This window comes from Rhinatrema bivittatum, chromosome 2 (genome assembly GCF_901001135.1).
Source record: "Rhinatrema bivittatum chromosome 2, aRhiBiv1.1, whole genome shotgun sequence".
Taxonomy (NCBI): Eukaryota; Metazoa; Chordata; class Amphibia; order Gymnophiona; family Rhinatrematidae; genus Rhinatrema; species Rhinatrema bivittatum.
Genome location: NC_042616.1, coordinates 691224337 through 691246199, shown reverse-complemented (window position 1 = coordinate 691246199; position 21863 = coordinate 691224337). Strand labels below are relative to the sequence as shown.

Here is a 21863-nt window from a genome sequence, read left to right as displayed (position 1 = left end):
TGCTCGTTTCTCATTCTTACCAGTACTGTTAGCAGGCTGGGTTGTAAGTGAATTTGGTGCTGGTGTATTTTTGGGTCTGGCTGCAACAGGAGAAGGGGAATGTGCGCTGTCTCCATTTACTACATGTGTATTAAACACATTCTGTGCTGTGGAGCTGGAGGGCGTTTCGGTATCTATTCTATTAGGAACGTCACTCAGAGATCTTGCGAAGGAAAACAAAGAAGAATTCAGTTCATCATATGAAGCAATTTAGGAAGTCAACATGTACAATAAAGAAAAATACTTATCAATGGCATGTAACTATCCTATTGGACAACTTTAGACTACTTTCTATCATATTCAAAAAAGCTGGAAAAAAAATTAATTCTTGTACCCAAACTCATCAACAGAGTGCTCCAACTAATGCAAAACTGTATTAACAGGGTTAAGTATGAAATATGTATTAACTTCACTACATTTTTACTAAGTAATGGCAATGAATTGCAGTTACTGATAAACCCAGAACTGCACAAATCAGCAGATCACTTTAAACAGTTATTTCATGGAAATTTCAAACTTTGACCTAGGACCTTCTGCCTTCTCACTGCACTAGTAGATCCTAAACGGTTTGGTTACTCTTGAGTTAAGTCAAACATGCAGCATAAATAGCTTTAAATAAAATTATTCTAACTATAATTTGAAAAATTAAGTCTCACAATAATTTTCATGCTTTTAATAAAGAGTCTATCAGGTAGATTTAAGGAACAGGTAAAAACAGAACAACCAGCCTTAAAGCCAGCCTGTTGCACATTTTTGAAATCACACATTTTGGCCAAGATTCATTTCCTGCAATGTTTGGCAAAGAAAAATTGTGCAAGCTGAAACTTCAGAAAAAAAAAATGAGAAATTTGCCAGAATTAATTAAATTTTATTAGTTTTATAAAGGTTCCAAGTACAAATTTTTGCTTTCACAGTGTTATATTTGGAAAAATCTTTCCCTTACAGTATATGCAGGAAATTAAACTATTTGGGAAAACATGCTATTTACAAATTGTGCAAGTAAACTAGCTTGAAGCCCTGTATTTTACTTGCCCTAACCTGCCGAATTGTTATGTATGGTCTCTATTCTGTAAAATTTCTGAATTGCATCAATGGTTAAATATTGGGAGATATTCAGCCTATGGTACTCTTCTTGTGATGCATAAAAGACTGAGCCAGTTTGGAGCAAATCTATCTCTGGTGTGGAGATTTATTGTTATGCATAACATCCAGGACTCTCTCAACCCTGCATAAGAGACTTAAGTGAATAAAACATATGTGGCATAATAAAGGTAATATGGTTAAAATTCCTAATTTACTTATAAACCTCTGTTATTAACAGAACTTCACGTATCTCCTTGTACTGCTACTGTTTAAAGCAGATAAAATTAAACCCAACCTGGATCTAGTCCTTGAAGACGCTTCACCTCTATTTTCATGAACGGTGTCCCCATTTTGCTGGACTTCTACTAAACAGCAAATAAATAAAAAATGAATTGAAATTTTCTGTTTTTGTGAGCATTAAGCAAAACAGTGGACAAATGGGTGAACAGATAACACAGAAAGACAGATACATATATACAGAAACACAAATCTGGCTTACTGGTTGCCGATTCTGAACTTCTGTTTGTGAGAAATTCCTGCTCGACAATTAAACCATCAAGTACCACTGTCAGTTCTCCAGTTTGTATTGTGCCATTCTTGTTTTCCAGAAAAAGTTTTAATTTTTCTTTTACCCTTTCCACTACAACAGAAAAAGGAATACAACCAGCATGAAATCACTTTAGTGATTAAGCTAGCCTAAAAAAAAAATAAGAAAAATATTATTTTAGGTCATCTGGTTTTAGACTTCAGCCAGATACAAATAATGTCCCCAAGGAGATTAGGGTAACATATGCCACTGTTCTACCTTGATTGCCCTATTACCTTGAAAAGTCAGGTTAGCAAGAATAAGAGGGCCAGGGAATATGTTCAAGTCAAAATGTTTTGAGATTCTTATTCGCTCCTTAGGGGTTCTAATTCAATCTCCTGGGTTATGAGGCCCTATGCCTTCATCACTACTATCTGAAGTTTCCCCCTAATTTTCTATTCTCAATACAGCCTAGGTACTGTGGTACTAGGCCAGGGCCACATAATTTGGCCCCCTTCTGGAAATACAGCAAACATGGACCCTATACCTGGCTATTGGAGGCTTGAAATAAACACTAAATCACTGAGAAATGGATGAAATTTCTTCTCCACTCCAGAGACTGAATGCTGCCTCCACAGCATCCTCAGTCAAGAGAATAAAGAGCGGATCTGGGAACTGAACCCAAATCCTCCGCATAGCAGAGCATGCCAAAATGTTTCAAAAGATAGCATTCTAAACCATGTGAATGTGTTAGACTTAAGAGGGAAAGCAATGCCTATAATTTTGCAAATAAACCTTCTGCTGACCACCCGTACACCAGAAGGGCTAGTGTCCAGTCATACTAGACACTACTGGCTTAATTAGACCCTCACTCCCTTATAATCATTGGTCACCTGAATATAAATCTTTGATTTTTTTGTAATTTTGTAAGTTAACCAGTTAACTTTTGGCACTAAGAGCAGCCGAGATGCCAAGCTTTAAAATCTTATTTCATTATGAAAATGGAGTTAAATACCACTGTTGAGTGACTTGGAAATTAACTTGCCAAGAAGGCATCACAGCTTTTCAGCACCACTGTTGTATCACCAACCCCCTGACTCAGATTAGGAAACATGGCCCTGTGTCAGGGATCAGGATTCATAAACGCTGGGTGGACACTACAGACTTTGATCTGCATAAAGATAAATTACTTTTTTACTTGCATTACAAAAAAAAAAAATTCTAACATTTATAGTCAGGTGCCTGATGACTAATCATAAGGCAATGAAGGCCTAATCACGCCGGTATTTGCAAAATCAAAGGATAGTATTTCATCAAAATGTTCTGCAATTCTTGTTCCATACTCATTTTGCAAAATATTCCTTCCACTGCCTTCAAAATTTTTCCTTTTTTTTCCTCCAAAATATAAAGTCAACTTAGCAGGACTGCAGCTTATGCCAGAGTTAGTTCCTCGTTTATTTGGCAGGCCACTAGAGACTGTAATAAGAGCCCTCCCTACTGGTCTCAGATCTTTAGCTAAGGTTTAATAATACTTCCTCAGTTCAGCCAGTTAGAAAAGATTAAAAAAAAACCAAAACAAAAAAAAACAAAGCTCAAATCCAGACCACTCACACACAAAAACATGTTTGTGTCTGAGGACCCAAATAAATGATTAATCATGGTTCAACTGAAAGGTGAAAAAAATAGGACTTTGGACACAATGAAAAATAAATATGTGCAAGACACCAACATAAGTCATAGTTATCTACCCAGTTATGTATCCCTGCATCACTATTGATTTTAGTGATACAACTACAGAATCAATTTATTCCTGGAAGTCTGGGCTGCCACATGGCAAAGAGCAGTTGAATATCTAATTTTATCGAATATCCGCTGTTGTAAATGAGGACACTTGGCCATTTTAAAATTCTCTTCCATGCAGGAGGTTGAGCTCATCTATATACTCCATTACTGAACTCTACTTTGCCTCTTCTCCCACCTCTAAAATGGTTATTCATCCACCTAAATATGTGGCCTTTATTTACTTTCCAAAGACTTCTACTCCTAATATATATATATATATATATATACTCTAGCTTGCAGCACAACTCAGTCCAGGCGGTCTTTCTTTTTGCCCTTGAAGCTTCTATGTCTTCCTGTAGGAGGAGAAATGTATTTTAAATTTTATTTTTCGCCATGGAAAATCATGGGAGCTAACCTATGCTACTGTTTTACTTTATCCAATTCAAAAGGTGTGAAATCAGAAAAAGGCTCTAGAATAAGTTGCAAAATAACCCCAATTCTAAGCCATCACTATGATTTTTTTTTTTTTATCAGGCACTTTCCACTTGCTCTTTTGTGCTTCCAGCTCAATCCTAACTAGGGCTGGATCTAATGCCATGAACCTTCATTTGTCACTACCAGGGATTTTCCACCCATATTTCTCCTCCTAAATTACATTTAGTCCAGTCGAAGTGGCAGTCCCGGGCTGGGAATCTAGCATCAGGGCTCCTTCCAGATCCCTCAATCATAGGCCCTGAATCTGGCCACAAGTGTCATCCTTAAGCAAGAACCATGGCTCCCTCCTTTCCCCAGGGGTAGGAGTACTGCCTTCTACAGCATCCCCAGCTCCAGCAAACCCAAGGAAGCAGAAGATCAGACCCAGGGATCAAACCAGGGACCTTCTACATAGCAGCGCACAGCACTTACTACTGTAAGCCTCAGAATTAGCTCTACTTAATGCTTTTAAAGAGATGATACAGCTATCACCACAGCACCTATAGGAACTCTGTTCAAAGCCAGCTTTGCTAAAACTTACCTACTCTACAATCATCTCACACTATTCACATAGTGTCCCCCTAGCTTATAATCACTCACAAGCATACTCTCCCTGAACCTACTCTGTAAACATGCACTCAGACCCATCATTCATCACTAAGCCTAGGGAAAAATAATTCCAGAAAGGACATCAAACATATCAAAGAAGAGATTTTAATCTTGTATTTAAAAAAAAACACATCATTTAACATTTTGTCCCCATTTTCAGATGCCAAACTTCTAGCACCTCTCGATGTGATAGGATTGAGGGCCAATCTCTGGAACTACTCCTGCAAACAGGTGGCACAGCATGAGCATGTCCGGATGAGACTGAAGAGGTGAAAAAAAACAAAACAAAAAAAAACCAAAACAGGCATTTCAAATGTCTCTCATACAAATTGGCAAGCAGCAGGTGCAACAAAGAAAAGGCAGCTTCACATACAATCATACCTCTAATAGGAGGCACCTCCTTACCACCAGAGCAAACAAACACCTAGTGGAAGCATGCATGGTCTGCAAGACAACGGTCCTTACAAGAGATTTTTGCATACACTGAATAGTCAGACAAAAAGATAAGAAAAGACAAGAAACTACAAAAGGGCAACATTTACACTAAGCAGCCTAAACAAAGAATGCAAAGAAGAGAAGACATAAGGGGAAATTTTCAAAATGCCCCCCATTGCTGCCTGAAACCTGCCAAATGAAAAAGCACCCGCAGAGATTTGCACCTGCTTTTTCGAACCAAATCTATGCATGCTGTTTTCTCCCTGATCTAACCACACCCTGAGAATATCTCCACTACAGTGTGGGTAGAACTATGTGCCTTATGGAATAGCACATGTACTTTTACCGGTATAAAGTGTGGGTACAGGAGGCTTACATGGGTAAAATGCTTTTTACCCAGGTAAATCCCTTTGAAAATTGCTCTCATAATGTAACCAAGACAGACAAAGATAAGCAACAAGATAGACAGTACGAGGGGCACACAGAAAAAGCACAACTTGCCATTGTGTGAAACAGAAGACTCTGCACAAAGCAGAAACACTATAATGTGTATGCACACACACAGGCAAAACAGAAAGAGATAGGAGGAGGGGAAGCATATATTCTGGGAAACTTAGACCAACTGACACACACAATACAGAACACAGCAAGTGCCACATCAGCAGACTCAGAGACAAATACCACATGAAAACACATTTGCAGGCGCACACACACACACCAGATTCCATTAAATGACAAGACATTTATTTTATTTATTTGATTTATATTCTGCTTTTACAGGCACTTCACCTATACAGGTACATACTCATAAGATGGATCGTCTTATGGGTTCTCAGACCCTTGAGGTCCTCTTTGAGCCATCCTGGAACCCATGCTCCGACCACTAAACCATGAGGAAACACATCATCTGATTTTGGTTAGTCAGAAAAAAAAAACCCCCAAAAAAAGGACAACACTCATTTGTTTACTGAGTTCAAGAAGCAAAGCAAAGTATTAGTCATGAGAAAAGATTTGCTTTCCATTTACAGCATACATTGGACCCCATCAACAATGTGCATGAAGACATGTCGGACTTACCAACATTGAGAGGAATACCCACAAGGGGTAATCATCCTCATCCCAGTAATTACCCTGGGAAACCAACTACAACAAGGTGGATGGTGGTTGGGGAGAGGAAGAGGAAGAGGGAGAAATTATAGGGATTACAATTCATTCTTAGGCTATGAGTACATAATGCTTGCAAGTTTACAGTGTTCACTGCGAACACTAGGGAGGTACCAAGGTTCATCAAGCCCAGCATCCCATCTCCAACAGTGGTCAGTCGGTCACAGGTTTCCAGCAGATCCTAAAAACAGATTTCTTATTGATCCCTCCCAGGACAGCAACTGCTTTCCCTAGTCTACTTAAGTAACAATGTTTTATAGACTTTTCCTGAACAAACATCACTATCCTCCGTGTGATATGTAGTGAGGTTAAGTGAAACAAAGATGATACCAGCGTCTTAGTGAATAGCATTTTGTTAATAGAGGAAAGGAGGATTAGCATATTATTAGAGACTTTTCCTCCAGGAACTTATGCAAGCCTCTTTCAAACTCTATAAGCCAGTCGCCTTGACCATGTCCTCTGGCAATAGATTCCACAACTTGATTGTGCATTGAGTGAAAAAATATTTTCCAAGATTTCTTTTAAATCTGTTGGTTATTAGTTTCATGGCATGACACCCTGTTTCAGTATTATTTGAGAGGGAAAACAACCTTTATCCATTCTACGCAACTCATGATTTCATAAACATCCATCATATTCCATCTTAGCTGTCTCTTTGCTAAGCTTGCTGGGCAGACTGGATGGACCATTTGGTCCTTTTCTGCCCTCATTTCTATGTTTTTATATACATTAAGATGAAGAGCCTTAGCATGTATAGCCTCTCTTCATAGGGCAGCCATTACATTCTCTATCATTTTTGTAAATCTGTATGTGCTGCTTAGACACAACAAAATCCTTTGCTTTTGAATGATTCCAAACAGCAGGTATCAGTGAAGGACAGGAAGAATGAATGGCAATAATCACTCTTTAGTTTCCAGATGCATTCCTTTGGCACAGTATGGTGAGTACCGACATACACCCCAGTTCAAGGCAGCAACAGCAGATGGTGCATACAGAGAATCCTAGTCAAGTAATGTCTGTGGTGCAGAAAGTGGTAGATACATTGCAGAAGTAAGATGTATGAAGGAAGAACAGTCCCTAGGTTATGATTTATGCAGTAGGCAATACAGTAATGCAGTTCTCGTGTGATACCAATACCATTGTCTGAAGCAGTGTTGCAGGACTGTGAATCCATGAAACTAATTCAGGTTTGGAAGACTACATGATATACATGTGGTAATGGAAAGGTGTGTGACTAGTGACCCAAGAATGCGGTCCCTTCAAGGAGAGAACTGCTGCGACTGAAGTAGGCAGATTAAACATTTTGTATATTAGAACAAATGCTTTTGTTTTCATTTGGACAAATGCACTGTCACCAGTTCTTCATCTACTGTAGCTTGCTAAGGCACTGGTATTTTTTCTGACTGTAATTAGCAATTTTTTCCATGCATGTATGCTGGAGTTTCCCCCCACCAAAGCTTATAAAGTCAGGATGAATGTGTGTTTTGGAGACTACGTAAATGAGGCAATGTGGAGAAAGATGTGGGCAAATGTTTGTGGCTCCATTACCTTAGCTCACGCTAAAATCACAGCTAAAGCATACGTAGCGCAGTCTCCGCCTTTTCCTAAAGAAAACCAATATCAGAGTGATTTTGCATGTGCAAACACAGATAATGAGGCTCAAACATAAGGAAACTATTGCATTTTGGAGCACAGCAGATCCCCACTGATCCATTATATACTCACTATTGCACTGTTTATCCCTATTTGATCTGAAGCACAGCCTCTGCTCCAGCTTTGAAAAGTGATAAATTTTTATATGTCCACCTTCCTGAATATATTTGTCTCAGCCACATTTTCAACCTTCAAATTGGTGAATTGATCCCTTAAGAACATACTACTTTCCATTCTGAGTCAGACCAAAGGTCCATCAAGCCCAGTATCCTGTTTCTAACAATGACCAAACCATGTCAAGTACCTGGCAGAATTCCCAAAGGTAGATAGATTCCAAGCTGCTTATCCGAGGGATTTTTCCTCTAGAAACTTGTCGAAACCTTTTTTAAACACTCCTACACTAATAGCTTTCACCACATCATCCAGCAACGAATTCCAGAGCTTAATTATGTGTTTAGTAAAAAGAATTCTCCTCTTAGTTTTAAATGTATCACCTAGTAACTTCATTGTCTATCTCCTAGTCTTTCTACTCTTTGAAAGAGTAAACAACTCTACTTGTTTTATAAACTTCTCTATCATATCGCCAGTGTTCCCTCCTATGTGTGTGCACATTTTTTTCATGTGAGCAACAATTTTTTTAAACCAAACATTAAGCACCAGTATTAGCATTGCATGTCTATATATAGTACAAAGAAATTTGTGTGAATAACCAAGTAAAAACCAGAGAGTGATGCTTTGAAATGTATAAGCAATCGCTCACACACTCAGCTTAGAGGGAACTGAAGTGTCCTAACCTCTTTAGCCTTTCCTCATAGGGGAATAGTTCCATCCCCTTTATCATTTTGATTGCCCTTCTCTCTCTGTACCTTTTCTAATTCTGCAAAGATGTGGTGACCAGAACAGTACACAATTACTGCAGAATTAGAAAAGGTACACAATGGAGTGAAACAGAGACATTATAATATTCTCTCTCATATTCTGCATTCCTTTCCTTAGAATTCCTAGCATTCTACTTGCTTTATTGGTTGCTGCTGCCCACTAAGCAAAGATTTCAATGTATCATCTTCAATGACGCCTAGATCCTTTTCCTGAAAGGTGATTCCTAATGTGGGACCTTGCATTGTGTAACTATAATTTGGGCTACTCTTTCCTAAGTATATCACTTTGCACTTCTTCACATTAAATTTCATTTGTCATTTATATGCCCAGTCTCCCAATTTTGTAAGATCCTCTTGCAATTTCTTACAATTCTCTTTTGATTTAACAACTTTATTTGATGTCATAGGCAAATTTGAACACCTCACTCCACTATTCACCTTTCTTCACTGGGAAAATTTACCATTCAGCCCTACTCTCTGTTTTCTATCTTTTAACCAGTTTGCAATCCCATGCCCCATCCCATGACTTTAATTTCCTAAGTCGCCTCTCATGAGGGACTTTGTTAAATGCTTTTTCGAAATCCAGATACACCATCAACTAGTTCACCTTTATACACGTTTATTTACGCCCTCAAAAAAAAGTAGCAATTTGGTATGGCAAGACCTCCCTTGGCTAAATCCATTTGGCTTTGCCCCAACAACAATGCCTATCTATGTGCTAAGCAATTCTGCTCTTTATGATAGGCAAAATGGTAGAAACTATCACAGATGTCAGACTCCCTGGTCTGTAGTTTACTGGATTATTCCTGGATCCAGTTTTAAAAATTGGCATTACACTGGCAACTCTCCAGTCTTCAGGTACCATAGACAATTTTAACAATAGTTTAGAAATTACTAATAGCAGGTCCACAATTTCATTTTTCAGCTCTTTCAGCATTCTGGGATGTATATCATCTGAGAAACTAAAGAGTGGGAAAACACCTGGATCAATTTGCCCTAGTACATCTTCCAGTTCACTGAAATTTGTTTCAGTTGTGCAGAATCATCACCTTTGAATATCACTTTTGGTATGGGATTCTCTCTTATATCTTCCTTAGTGAAGATCGAAGCAAAGAAATCATTTAGTCTCTCTGTTATGGCTTTGTCTTCCTTAAGTGCCCCTTTTACCCCTTGATCATCTAATGATCCAACTGACTCCCTCACAGGCTTTTTACTTTAAATGTATCTGAAAAAGGTTTTATTATGAGTTTTTGCTTCCAGGGCAAGCTTCTTTTCAAATTCTCTTTGCCTTTCTTATCAATGCTTTGCATCTGACTTGCCAGTGCTTATGCTGTTTCCTGTTTTCTTTAGTTGGATCCCTTTTCCATTTCTTGAAAGATGTTATTTTAAGCTATTATAGTTTCTCTCACCTTTTAACCATGCTGGTAGTCATTTAGTTTTCCTTCCACCTTTTCTAATGCATAGAATACATCTGGTCTGGCCTTCCAATATGGTATTTTTAAACAATGTCCATGCCTGATCTAAACTCTTAACCTTTGCAGCTGCTCCTTTCAGTTTTTTTTTCCTATTTTCCTCATTTTAACATAGTCACCTTTCTGAAAGTTAAATGCTGTTGCAGATTTCTTTAGTGCCTTCCTTCCAGATAAGTCAAATTTGATCATGCTGTGATCACTATTGCTAAACGGCTCTAACATTGTTACCTCTTGCACCAAATCCTGTGTTCCACTAAGGACTAGGTCTAAAATAATTTCCCTTCTTGTTGGTTCTTGTACAAACTGATCCATGAAGCAGTCATTTATTTCACATAGGATCTTTACCTCTCTAGCATGTCCTGATGTGGCATTTACCCAGTCAATGCTGGGGTAATTGAAGTCACCCGTTATTACTGTGCTGCTGATTTTGTTAGCTTCTCTAATTTATTTTTTTCATGTGCCTGTGTTTATTCTGGTCAGGTGGACAGTAATACATCTGCAAAGCTGTTTTATTCCCCATTCCATCTGGAATTGCTATCCATAAAGACTCAGTATTGCATTTTGATCCCTTAATGAACACAATGCATCTCCTTTTATTCATGCTGGGTTAGTATCATACAAACTAACAATTCCTTTATAAAAATGGATTAGGAAAACTTACATTTTCTGTTGTGCATTTCCAAAGCTTGTCTTAAATCTACAGTGGTCTTGCCTAGTATTACATCAGCTTTTAAAGTGTGATGGCTCCATACTCTAAATTCCAATGTGGTATGTGGTGTTACATTCCTATTTAAACAAAATTTAAATTAAACATACATATAGTAACATGGATTAACTGTTCAAGTTGTTTCAGATAACCATTTGAAATAATTATTTTAATTCTTTGTAGAGATGCCTATATAATTAAATGCAAGACATCAAAAAACAAAACATTCTGTACAAGGGAGAAGATGAAAATCATGCATAGACATACATTATCTAACCCTTTTCAGCATTATTCTATAAAATAAATTATCTGAACCTTATCAGGTTATTTACAATGGTATAATATCTAGCGTTATGATGGACCTTTCCTCCAAGTTTCAAGCCAATTGGTGCAGTTCAGAAAGTTAAACTAGTTGTAAATAAAACAAGAGTATTAGAAGAAAATGGACAATTTATTTCTAATAAAAGTCAGTTTAGACCCATTCTCTTCAACAACTGGATGACAGCAAAGATTTTGACCTTACAATAAGCTTCAATACTAATTACTCTCAATTCCTGAAGATGGAAATAACTTTTTTGCATCAACTGCAACTGGCTGAGATTGGCTCCTGAACGTACACTATGAACTGTTAAATTCACTAAATAAAATATTTATCTTTTTAATCTAAAACTTTCCCAAGTTATACATTTTACATTGTTACAGAATAAAATGATGCAAATATAAGATAGAAAAGTAAAATGTAACAGCTTCCAAAACGACCCATATCAACAATGAGCAGCCTTCAAACTGTTTATTCTTCTTGTATAGAAAAGAAATGCAACTAATCTACTGAAAGGATTGCTTCTTAATTTCCCCTAAAGAAATTCTCCAAGTACAAGTAGAATGTGCAAACCTTATAGGTGGTGATGTCATCCAATGAAGCACAACTAATGGAGGTTACTACAAAGCTATTAGAAGCTTTTTTACATGTTCTGAGCATATGTGCACCATTCTGCACATATAATAGACATCATGCAGTACCTCTTGTTTTTCAGTAGCGCCTAACAGTTGCATGATTCTCCGAGAGAAAAATTTTTTTGCATGTTTTGTCACAAGGCCTCTCACCTTTCTTAGGTTCGCTTAGTAGGTATTTTGATCAGGTTTTTTTTTAGTTTTTTTGTTATGTAAAGTTTAAAGCTATTTATTATTCTCTCCATTCTAATTCTAGATGAGTTACAATCACCATTTATAATTAATAAAAACATTACATTTAAATCTTAATCAAAATCAATTTTATATCACCTTGCACTGTCCCCACAAAGTTTTTAACTATTCCTATAGAACAGCAAATGCATCAGTAAGTTTTTACATTTTTTTGTTAAGTGCCATATGTATCGGCATCTATCCATCAAGCAGTATCAGTTTTTTCTTAAAGAGAGTCATCTGATTCACCCCCTTGCCCCATACTCTTACCCACCCCTGTTTTTATTTTTTTTTTGTTTGTTTTTTATTTTTTATTTTTTTGGAGATAGCAGCCCTCCATCCTTCCACTCCGTGAAGGTGGAACACTAACTACTGGCCACTGGCATCCCGCTCCGTGAATGCCTCTGTGGCTACTGCCGCTCCGTGCAGTGTTTGAATGCCTCTGTGGCTACTGCCGCTCCGTGCAGTGTTTGAATGCCTCCACTTTATTCATGCCCTCTAGACTTGATGGATCCACAGTGTTTATCCCACGCCCTTTTGAAGTCGTTCACAGTTTTAGACTTCACCACTTCTCACAGAAAGGGTGGTGGATGCCTGGAATGCCCTTCCGGAGGAAGTGGTGAAGTCTAAAACTGTGAACGACTTCAAAAGGGCGTGGGATAAACACTGTGGATCCATCAAGTCTAGAGGGCATGAATAAAGTGGAGGCATTCAAACACTGCACGGAGTGGCAGTAGCCACAGAGGCATTCAAACACTGCACGGAGCGGCAGTAGCCACAGAGGCATTCACGGAGCGGGATGCCAGTGGCTAGTAGTTAGTGTTCCACCTTCACGGAGCGGAAGGATGGAGGGCTGCTATCTCCAAAAAAATAAAAAATAAAAAACAAACAAAAAAAAAATAAAAACAGGGGTGGGTAAGAGTATGGGGCAAGGGGGTGGCCTGCTTGTTACAGCGGTTGCTACCCCTAATTGAGCTGGATGTCACTTGGATGCAGATACGGAGCTGCTCTCTAAATTGGTGGTGGAGTGGTGGGGAATTAGGGCTGGAGGGTACTGGAAGCCAATAGTAACAGGTGGGAGAGAGAAAAAGGGGGAAAAAAATGGATAAAGTGCGTAGCTTGCTGGGCAGACTTGATGGGCCGTTTGGTCTTCTTCTGCCGACATTTCTATGTTTCTATGTTTCAATGTTTTGGCAGATGTCACTAAGAGAAGCAGACTAGCAGCATCAATAAGTGTCTTTACTACAGGCACATCAAGTCTTTCATGGATCCCTGTGATAAATTAATGCACTGCATGGGGGATGTCCATGTCGTCTCAGAATGTTTCATGTGTAGGAAGATGATGCCCAGAGGACATAACTCCTGCCTAAGGCTCATTCAGAAATTCTGCAGAAAACTTAAATCTGGTCCCAGAAGCAGTAACCAATGCTGGCAGTGCATCAACAAAACATTGATTTCCCTCAACATTGAGCACCCACGGAAGCCAGGAATTCAGACCATCATTTAGCTTAACTCTATCCAATCAAATTGAAGGAATCCGCTTAAATCTTTACTGGCATTGAGAAGTATTGATGCTGGGCATCAGGCAAAGGCCAAAAAGCATTGGTCTACATCAGTATGTGATGATGGAAGCAGGAAGAATCTGGCTGTGGCTGTAAATCCTCCAAATTGAGGGCAGCTCACCTTTGTAACAAAATCAAAAAATTGCCAAAGCTCCAAGAACTCAAATACAAGCCACCAATCTTCCTCAAATATCCCAAGAAAATATGTGATCTCAAGGAGGAATTGAAATAAAGGATCCAAGTAGCATTTAATCATTAGAGCTGTCAGCCCAGGCACATTGGCATCAATTTCATCAGAAGCCTTGCAAATTGATTTCCACTCTGCTGAAAACTTATGGCATCCAGTGAAAGGGCCCTAATGTCAGCTCCTGGAGAAGCATCATCGAGGACCACTGCACCAGTGTCCATTTCCAGTACTTCAGGAGTAGCAGCTTCCCCAAGGCACACAAGTTCACTGAGGTCTAGACACTAACAGGCAAGACATACTCTCACAAAGGCATTGTTTTCTAACCAGATGCAGTCTCAGATCGAACTGCCAACCTTTGATTCTGGCTCAGAGTAAATATTCATGGAGATATGAGGACAATTCTGATCAGAGTAGTCAGACGGTGGGTTATGTCCCCCGTCCAGCAGATGGAGTCAGAACGAAACTTGAGGAGGGGGAGGTCCTATATAACCTCACTGCCCTTACCACAGACCTCAGTAACTAGCCTAGCAAAGCCAAGAGGAGAAGAGGCGGAGGGATCAAGCATCCAATCATTCTCAATGTAAAGGAAGAACACACTAGATAGGTGTCCTCAAAGCAAGGCCCTCCAGGGGGACTTGCCAACAGGACTGGGGAACACAGGATAGCCCCTGAATCCCCAGGGAGACCACAGGTGTATCCGAGAATACAGTCGAGCAGAGGCGAACCCCCGAACAGCCCCCCACCGGCGCACAGGGAGGGTCGTCTGGACTGATCCATGGTACTACAGGAACGAAAATTAGCAGGTGAGGAATAATTTTCTTTTCCCTGTACGTACCAGGATCAGTCCAGACGGTGGGATGTACCAAAGCTTCCTTCCTATGGGTGGGCCAAAGACAGCCCTGCTCGAATGACACTATCCCCGAAGGAAACAAGAGTTGGCGCCCGAACATCCAGGCGGTAGTGCTTCGAGAACGTGTGGAGCGACTTCCATGTAGCTGCCCTGCAGATTTCCTGCAAAGAAACAGACGTACTCTCTGCTCAGGAAGTAGAATGCGAACGAAGGGAGTGCGCCTTGACTCCCAACGGAGGAAGCCGACCAGCTCCAATATAAGTGGAAGTGATCGCCCCTTTCAGCCAACGTGCGATGGTAGCCTTGGAAGCCATGCGACCCTTCCTAGGACCCGACCAGAGGACGAACAGATGATCCGAGAGCCGAAAGTCATTGGTGGTCGCCAAATATTGCATCAAACTGCGCCGGACATCGAGCTTACGAAGATCTCTGGAGTCTGAAGAGGAAAATGAAGGTAGCTCAACCGACTGGTTAAGATGAAAGGACGAGACTACCTTAGGTAAGAAGGAAAGAACACCACCACTTACCCCCAAAAACCGGCAGAAAACTGAGAGAGAGAGGGGAAGCGAGAGGGAAGGAAGAAACAAGCTGAGGAACAGACCTGTCAGCAAGACCCCGCTCCCTTAAGGCAGGTGGCTTCTTCCTTCTATACTTCTAAATTCTTTTTTTTTTGATCCCTCCAAGTAGCCTAGAAAGCCTAAACTCAGGTGCTGGGGACAAACAGTCCCCTGCTCACATCTGCTGGAGTCAGACGATACTGAGGTCTGAGGTAAGGGCAGTGAGGTTATATAGGACCTCCCCCTCCTCGAGTTTCGTTCTGACTCCATCTGCTGGACAAGGGACATAACCCACCGTCTGGACTGATACTGGTACGTACAGGGACTTTTGGCAGGTCTTGGGGGGGTGGTCAGGAGGGTGGAGGGGTTGTAGTAAATTAATTTGGCAGGTCTTGAAGGGGGGTCAGGAGGGTGGGGGGTTGTTAATTAATGTAAAGGGTTGGGATGGGTTTTTTTTTTGGGGGGGGTCCCAGAGAAAGAAAAGTTTTCTGATCTGGGGAGTGGACCGAAATGGCCCTCCCCAGACCCAAAAACAAAATGGGGAGAAAAAAAAAGTTATGCACTCCCCTAATTTGCTCCATAAGACGCACAGACGCCCGGGGACAGAGCCGGTTTATCACAAAATTTTTTTTTTCCATTTTCCTCCTCTAAATCCTAGGTGCGTCTTATGGAGCGAAAAATACGGTAAATGGTTGGTTTTCTCATTGGAGAGAGGTAAATAGTGGAGTGCTTCAGGGATCTGTACTTGAACTGGTAATTTTTAATATTTTTATAAATGATCTGAAAAGGGGAACGATGAGTGAGGTAATCAAATTTGTAGATGACACAAAATTATTCAGAGTAGTTAAATCACAGGCAGCTAGTGATAGATTGCAGGAGGAATTTGTGAGACTGGAAGATTGGGCATCAAAATGACAGATGAAATTTAATGTGGACAAGTGCAAGGTGAGGTATATAGGGAAAATAACCCATGCTGTAGTTACACGATGTTAGGTTTCATGTTAGGATTTAGCACCCATTAAAAACATCAAGGTGTCATAGTGGACAATACATTGAAATTGTAAGCTCAGTGTGCTACAGTGGATAAAAAAGCAAACAGAATATTAGGAATTATTAGGAAGGGAATGGTGAATAAAACTGAGACTATCATAATGCTTTTGTATCTCTCCATGGTGAGATCACACCTTGAAGACTGTGTTCAATTCTGTCACCGCATCTCAAAAAAGATATTGATGTGCTGGAGACTGTACACAGAAGGGCTATCAAAATGATAAAGGTGACAGAACTTCCCTTTGTGGAAAGGCTAAAGAGGTTAGGGCTGTTCAGCTTGGAGGAGAGACATTTGAGGCGGGGGGGGGGGGGGGGGGATATGATGGAAGACTATAAAATCATGAGGACTAGAATGGGTTAATGTAAATCAGTTATTTACTCTCTCAGATAATACAAGGACTAGGGGGCACGCCATGAAGTTAGCAAGAAGCTTATTTAAAACAAATCGAAGACAATTCTTTTTCATTCAACGTATAATTAAACTCTGGAATTTGTTGCCAGAGGATGTGATTAAGGCAGTTAGCTTATCTGAGTTTAAAAATGGTTTGGACAAGAAAGAGGAGAAGTTCATAAATTTCTATTAATCAAGCTGACTTACTTACTGCTGATTACTGGCATTAGTAGCATAGGATCTATTTTATGTTTGGGAACTTGTCAGGTATTTGCATCCTGGATTGGCCACTTTTGAAAACAGGATGGTGGGCATGATGGTCCTTCACAGCCTGACCCAGTATGGCAACTTATGTTCTTATGTACTGACTGGATGGGGGTCCAAGTGAAATGGGGGAAACTTCAGGCTGAAAAGCCAGGAGGGTCTTGATAACCTGCAGATGGACTGGAAAAACTGGTGATTTCAGTGACGTGCTCATGTTAGAAAATCTCCCAAATTATGCTTGTAAAAACCGACTTAGAATAAATTCCTGTACTCATCCGGATAAATTCCGATTTATCTGGGTAATAGCAGCAAAGCCGCTAACTTAGCCAAATAAGTCTTAAAACACTACTTATCTGGCTATCAGGTCGATACAGTAAGGACGCATTAGAAAGAGTGAGGCAGTGCCAGGCGCACCCTCGTTCGCCGCACGCACAGTCCTGCTCACATACCGCTCGATACTCTATTTAAATTGCTTGCAAATGCAAGCTGCCTCTGCGAAGCATTAGGCGAAGCGTTAGGCCCGCGCAACCCATTTTACTGTATAGGCGCTTAATACAGCGCCTATACAGTATCCTGGGTGCGCTGGTACCTGTCATTTCAAATGTCATTTCAACTGATATTTGAAATGACAGGTACTAGGAAGTGGATGGTTCCCCCCCTCCCGAAGCAAGGCGCAGGGCGAAAATTAAAACAAAAGGGAATAAAGTGTAAAAAAAGTAAACTTACTGGCAGGAGCCGGCGGGCGCGCGTTCGAGCCGGGAGCGAGTTCATCGAGGCGGGAGCCGGCGGGCGCGCGTTCATCCAGGTGGCGGCGGCAAGAGCCGGCGGGCGCGCGTTCATTCAGGCGGAGGGAGCCGGCGGCGAAAGCGGCCTCCAGCAGCCCCCGCCGGCAGTGAATGAATGCACACCTGTGTATGCCCGTGCAATTTCGGCGCTCAAGGTGTGACGTCACGATGTTTGACGTCACGGCATGTGACGACGGCGTTCTCTAATGCCCTGCCTTGAGCACCGAAATTGCAAAGGCGTACACAGGTGTGCATTCATTCACTGCCGGCGAGGGCTGCTGGAGGCCGCTTTCGCCGCCGGCTCCCTCCGCCTGGATGAACGCACGCCCGCCGGCTCCCGCCTCGATGACCGCACGCCCGTGTGGAGATGGGGGATTCGGAAAGTGACATCCAAGGTATTTATACCCATTTTAGGTTTTCTTTTGTGGGAAAGTTTGCCGTCTACCCTTAACGCTTGCCTCTAATGCAGGGGTAGGGGTAGGCGGTGTTAGCAGGTTAAACGCGGGGCAAAATGGCAGGGTAAAATAGCGATAGTCGGGGCGCACGTTACTGTATGGGAGGGAATAGCTAATTCACTCGTTTACATCTGATAAAAAAATGCCGCGTGCGGAAGGGGTTACCCGGTGATTTAAAGAGGCGGTAAAAATCGGTTAAAGGGGATTGTGTATCGCAGGAAGGGCTAACGCGGCCGGAAAGTGAGTAGAAAGCAGGTTAGGAGCAGGGTAACCGTGGCCACACTTTACAGTATTGAGCTGTATGTCAGATAGCTGGATAAGTCTAAAAAAAAAAAAAAAAACCCCACTCCTTGTCCAGCTATCTGGATACATGCAACTACTTAGACAGATAATGTGGAATTTATCCGGATAAGTGCAAAAGTGTATTCATTTACTTTTTCATATGCATGCACATGTATATGGGCATGCGAGTGATTGCTTTAAAGTTATCCTCTAAATATTTAAATTCCAAAAATCCCAAATTATCAAAACAGTCTATATTCCTTTTGGATTTCCACCTTTCCTTCAAGCTCTGTAAACTGTATCACCACCTCTTCTATAAAACCAATCCTCAAATCCGCAATCTTTTTTGAAAACAGATCTAAACGAGGATCAAAGGTATAAATCATTTCTTGCCCTAATAGTTTATTCACTATCTGATACAAAATTCTAGTACTTTAAGTAGTCAGTCCTATTGCTTCTGAAAAACTTTTTTTTTTGCTAAAACCACCTCTCAGTGATACAGATTTCTTCACTTTTTTAAAATTAAAAGCTGAACCATGCTTTCTCCATAATCTCATACTTTCTTCTTCAAACTTCATAACTCACTAGTAAACTGTTTTTTGTTTAAACCAATCTCCATGATGCTATAGCATCTAGAAATTTTTCTACCCCTCCCCCCATACCACTGACTAACCAATATTCCTCCAGAACCCATCTCAAAATCCTGCATGACATCTTCTACAACTTCATTAAATTGGGATATGTCTATTCTACCTCTAGTTTTTTCTTCCATCTTATGTTCTCAGATATTACCCCCTTTAGGTACTAAAAACACAATATCAAATTATCACTCCACAGCACACTCCAAGAAGTTCTAAAATAAAAAGCAAAATCCGTGCGCAACACTGTGGATCCCATTACAAAATCAAACGTGACCTGCTGGGTGTGTAGGACCAGTATCTAGCAAAATCAGTTTAAAAAAATGTATGAACCCACCAATTCTCCTCTTCATCCACCTAATACAAAACATTCTGCTGCCACTAACAAAAATGGTGCTCCAGTGCTACCATAGTAATACATTCTAGTAAAAGTTACTCGTGACACATTGGGAGGGCAATACACTAAAAGCAGATTAAAAACACAGGGTATCAAACATTTCAAATACAATACCTCAAAATCAGCAGGAAAAATTGCATCATTTTTCCTTATCACCCAACTTTTATTAAAAACTGCTACTCCTCCTCCCCCTTTTACCTATTCGAGACACCAGTACAGTCTGATAGCCTCTGGACACAGCTGAGAAAGGACTCAGTTGATAACCAAGTTTCTGTGATCAAAACCAAATCTGCTTTACAATCTAAAATTAAATAATAAATAATCAAGGTTTTTTGTGTTTTGTTTTTAAATTTACCAAATGAATTCAGGAACAGCCCAACTACTTACCGTATTTTTCGCTCCATAAGATGCACTTTTTTCCCCCCAAAAGTGGGGGGAAAATGTCTGTGCGTCTTATGGAGCGAATATAAAAAAAATTAAAAATCTAACAAAAGCCCTGCCCCCCCAGACCTTCCCAATTAATTTACTACAACCCCCCCCACCCTCCTGAACCCCCCCAAGACCTACCATAAGTCCCTGGTGGTCCACCAGGGGTCCAGGAGCGATCTCCTGGACTTGGGCCGTCGGCTGCCAGCAATCAAAATGGCGCCGACGGTCCTTTGCCCTTACTATGTCACTGGGGTCTACCAATGGCAGCGGTAGCCCCTGTGACATAGTAAGGGCAAAGGACCGTCGGCGCCATTTTGATTGCTGGCAACAGATGACCCAAATCTAGGAGATCGCTCCTGGACCCCCGCTGGAAAACTAGGGACTTTTGGCAGGTCTTGGGGGGGTCAGGAGGGTGGGGGGCTGTAGTAAATTAATTTGGCAGGTCTTGAGGGGTCAGGAGGGTGGGGGGTTGTTAATTTAAAGTGTTGGGATGTTTTTGGGTTTTTTTTTGGGGGGGGGGGGGGGGAGGTTTCCCACAGAATTAGAAAGACAAAAGTTTTCCGATCTGGGGAATGGACCGAAATGGACCTCCCCAGACCCGAAAACAAAATGGGGAGAAAAAAATGTTATGCACTCCCCTAATTTGCTCCATAAGACGCACAGAAGCCCGGGGACAGAGCCGGTTTAGCACAATTTTTTTTTTTTTTTTTTTTTTAATTTTCCCCCTCTGAATCCTAGGTGCGTCTTATGAAGCGAAAAATACGGTATGTGCCTCACTTATACACATTCACTGCTCTCTGTATCTGTTTCTGGCGTGCATGAATATTATCAAAGTTTTGGTTGGTACCCTCTCTGTCACTAGGCAATTCCAGCTATTCACCACCTTCACAAACTGAACTAAATGTTTAAAATGTTTATGCTTACATAGTACAGGGTGGCCCATGGAAAAGTAGTCTGCCTCCAATGCACTGGTATTGGAAGCAGACTACTTTTCCATGGGCCACCCTGTTTTACTAAGATTTACTACACAGAAACTGGAGTACAAGATAGAGGACAATTCAACCTAATTTCAAAATCACATTTTTGCTTTACAAGTTACAAGATAAAGCAAGAGTCTTCTACTTACACAGTTAACTGCTCTTCCCATTTTGGATTAGAAGAGCTATTTGATTTGGCTGTTTTCTTGATTTCTCCATCAGCAGCTAATTCTGTATAAACAGACGTCCCAAACCAGTTCTTTTTTCTTTTCAGTTTGGCACTGGAAACTATAATGTAATTAAAACACAATGAATGATGTGGCTCCACTGTTAAGACAATCTATGTTAACATCTACCAAAATTATGCACAACGAATCAAGTTTTTATTAAACAAATTTGTGACTAGCTTTCAGAAGTCAGTGAAAAATGAGAAGGATGGTGGGCACAATAAATGACAAACACAAAGAAAGCAACATTGCTTATTGTTGCTCTGAAGACAGTCATACATATGGGGTGATGTCTTGAGCCATGCAATGCGAGGAACATTTCCAGAGCTTTTTCGAAAAGCTTCAAGCTCTCTCTAGAACATACAATAGTTCCTGCATTCCCACGCTCACGTAGCTACAGGGAACTGGGAGAATTTATAAGACTGGTAAAGAGGAGATCGATAAGAGACATGCAATTTTGCTTTCTTTGAAAACCAGCAATTCACTGTAATCATATACATGGGACTCCCTAGCTAAGGGTTGTTTTCAACAAAAACAGGGGGAAAAGACAATTGTCCTGCTAACAGGGTGATAGAATTCTTTTAGGTGTCATAGGGCACATGATCCTCATCTGGACATTTTGTAACACGTTTTGTGATAGCTTTGGATCTCTGCCCACATTCTGGATAATGCTTGAAGCCACTGGCCGCTTTCTCTGACATCAGAAAATTAAGTTTGCTTACTGTAAGTGGTGTTTTCCATAGATAGCAGAATTAGCCATGATATGTAGGTGACATCATCCAACTGCACCGAATGGACCTCTCTTTATG

General features: G+C 40.7%; 1 protein-coding gene across 6 annotated transcripts in view; it reads right to left on the bottom strand.

Annotated features, from left to right (window-relative positions):
* The window catches only part of WWP1 (WW domain containing E3 ubiquitin protein ligase 1), a 398863-nt gene that overhangs the window by 284467 nt on the left and 92533 nt on the right, over positions 1–21863 (bottom strand). For 4 of the 6 annotated variants that reach the window (XM_029591608.1, XM_029591609.1, XM_029591605.1 and 1 more), the window contains 5 exons: positions 20977–21115; positions 10777–10901; positions 1622–1762; positions 1418–1487; positions 21–202 (listed from right to left, as the gene is read on the bottom strand). In XM_029591608.1, coding sequence (XP_029447468.1) covers positions 21–202; positions 1418–1487; positions 1622–1762; positions 10777–10901; positions 20977–21115 — 657 coding nt within the window. The remainder of the gene's footprint in view (positions 1–20; positions 203–1417; positions 1488–1621; positions 1763–10776; positions 10902–20976; positions 21116–21863) is intronic. The other 2 variants (XM_029591606.1, XM_029591610.1) reach the window with 2 other exon arrangements.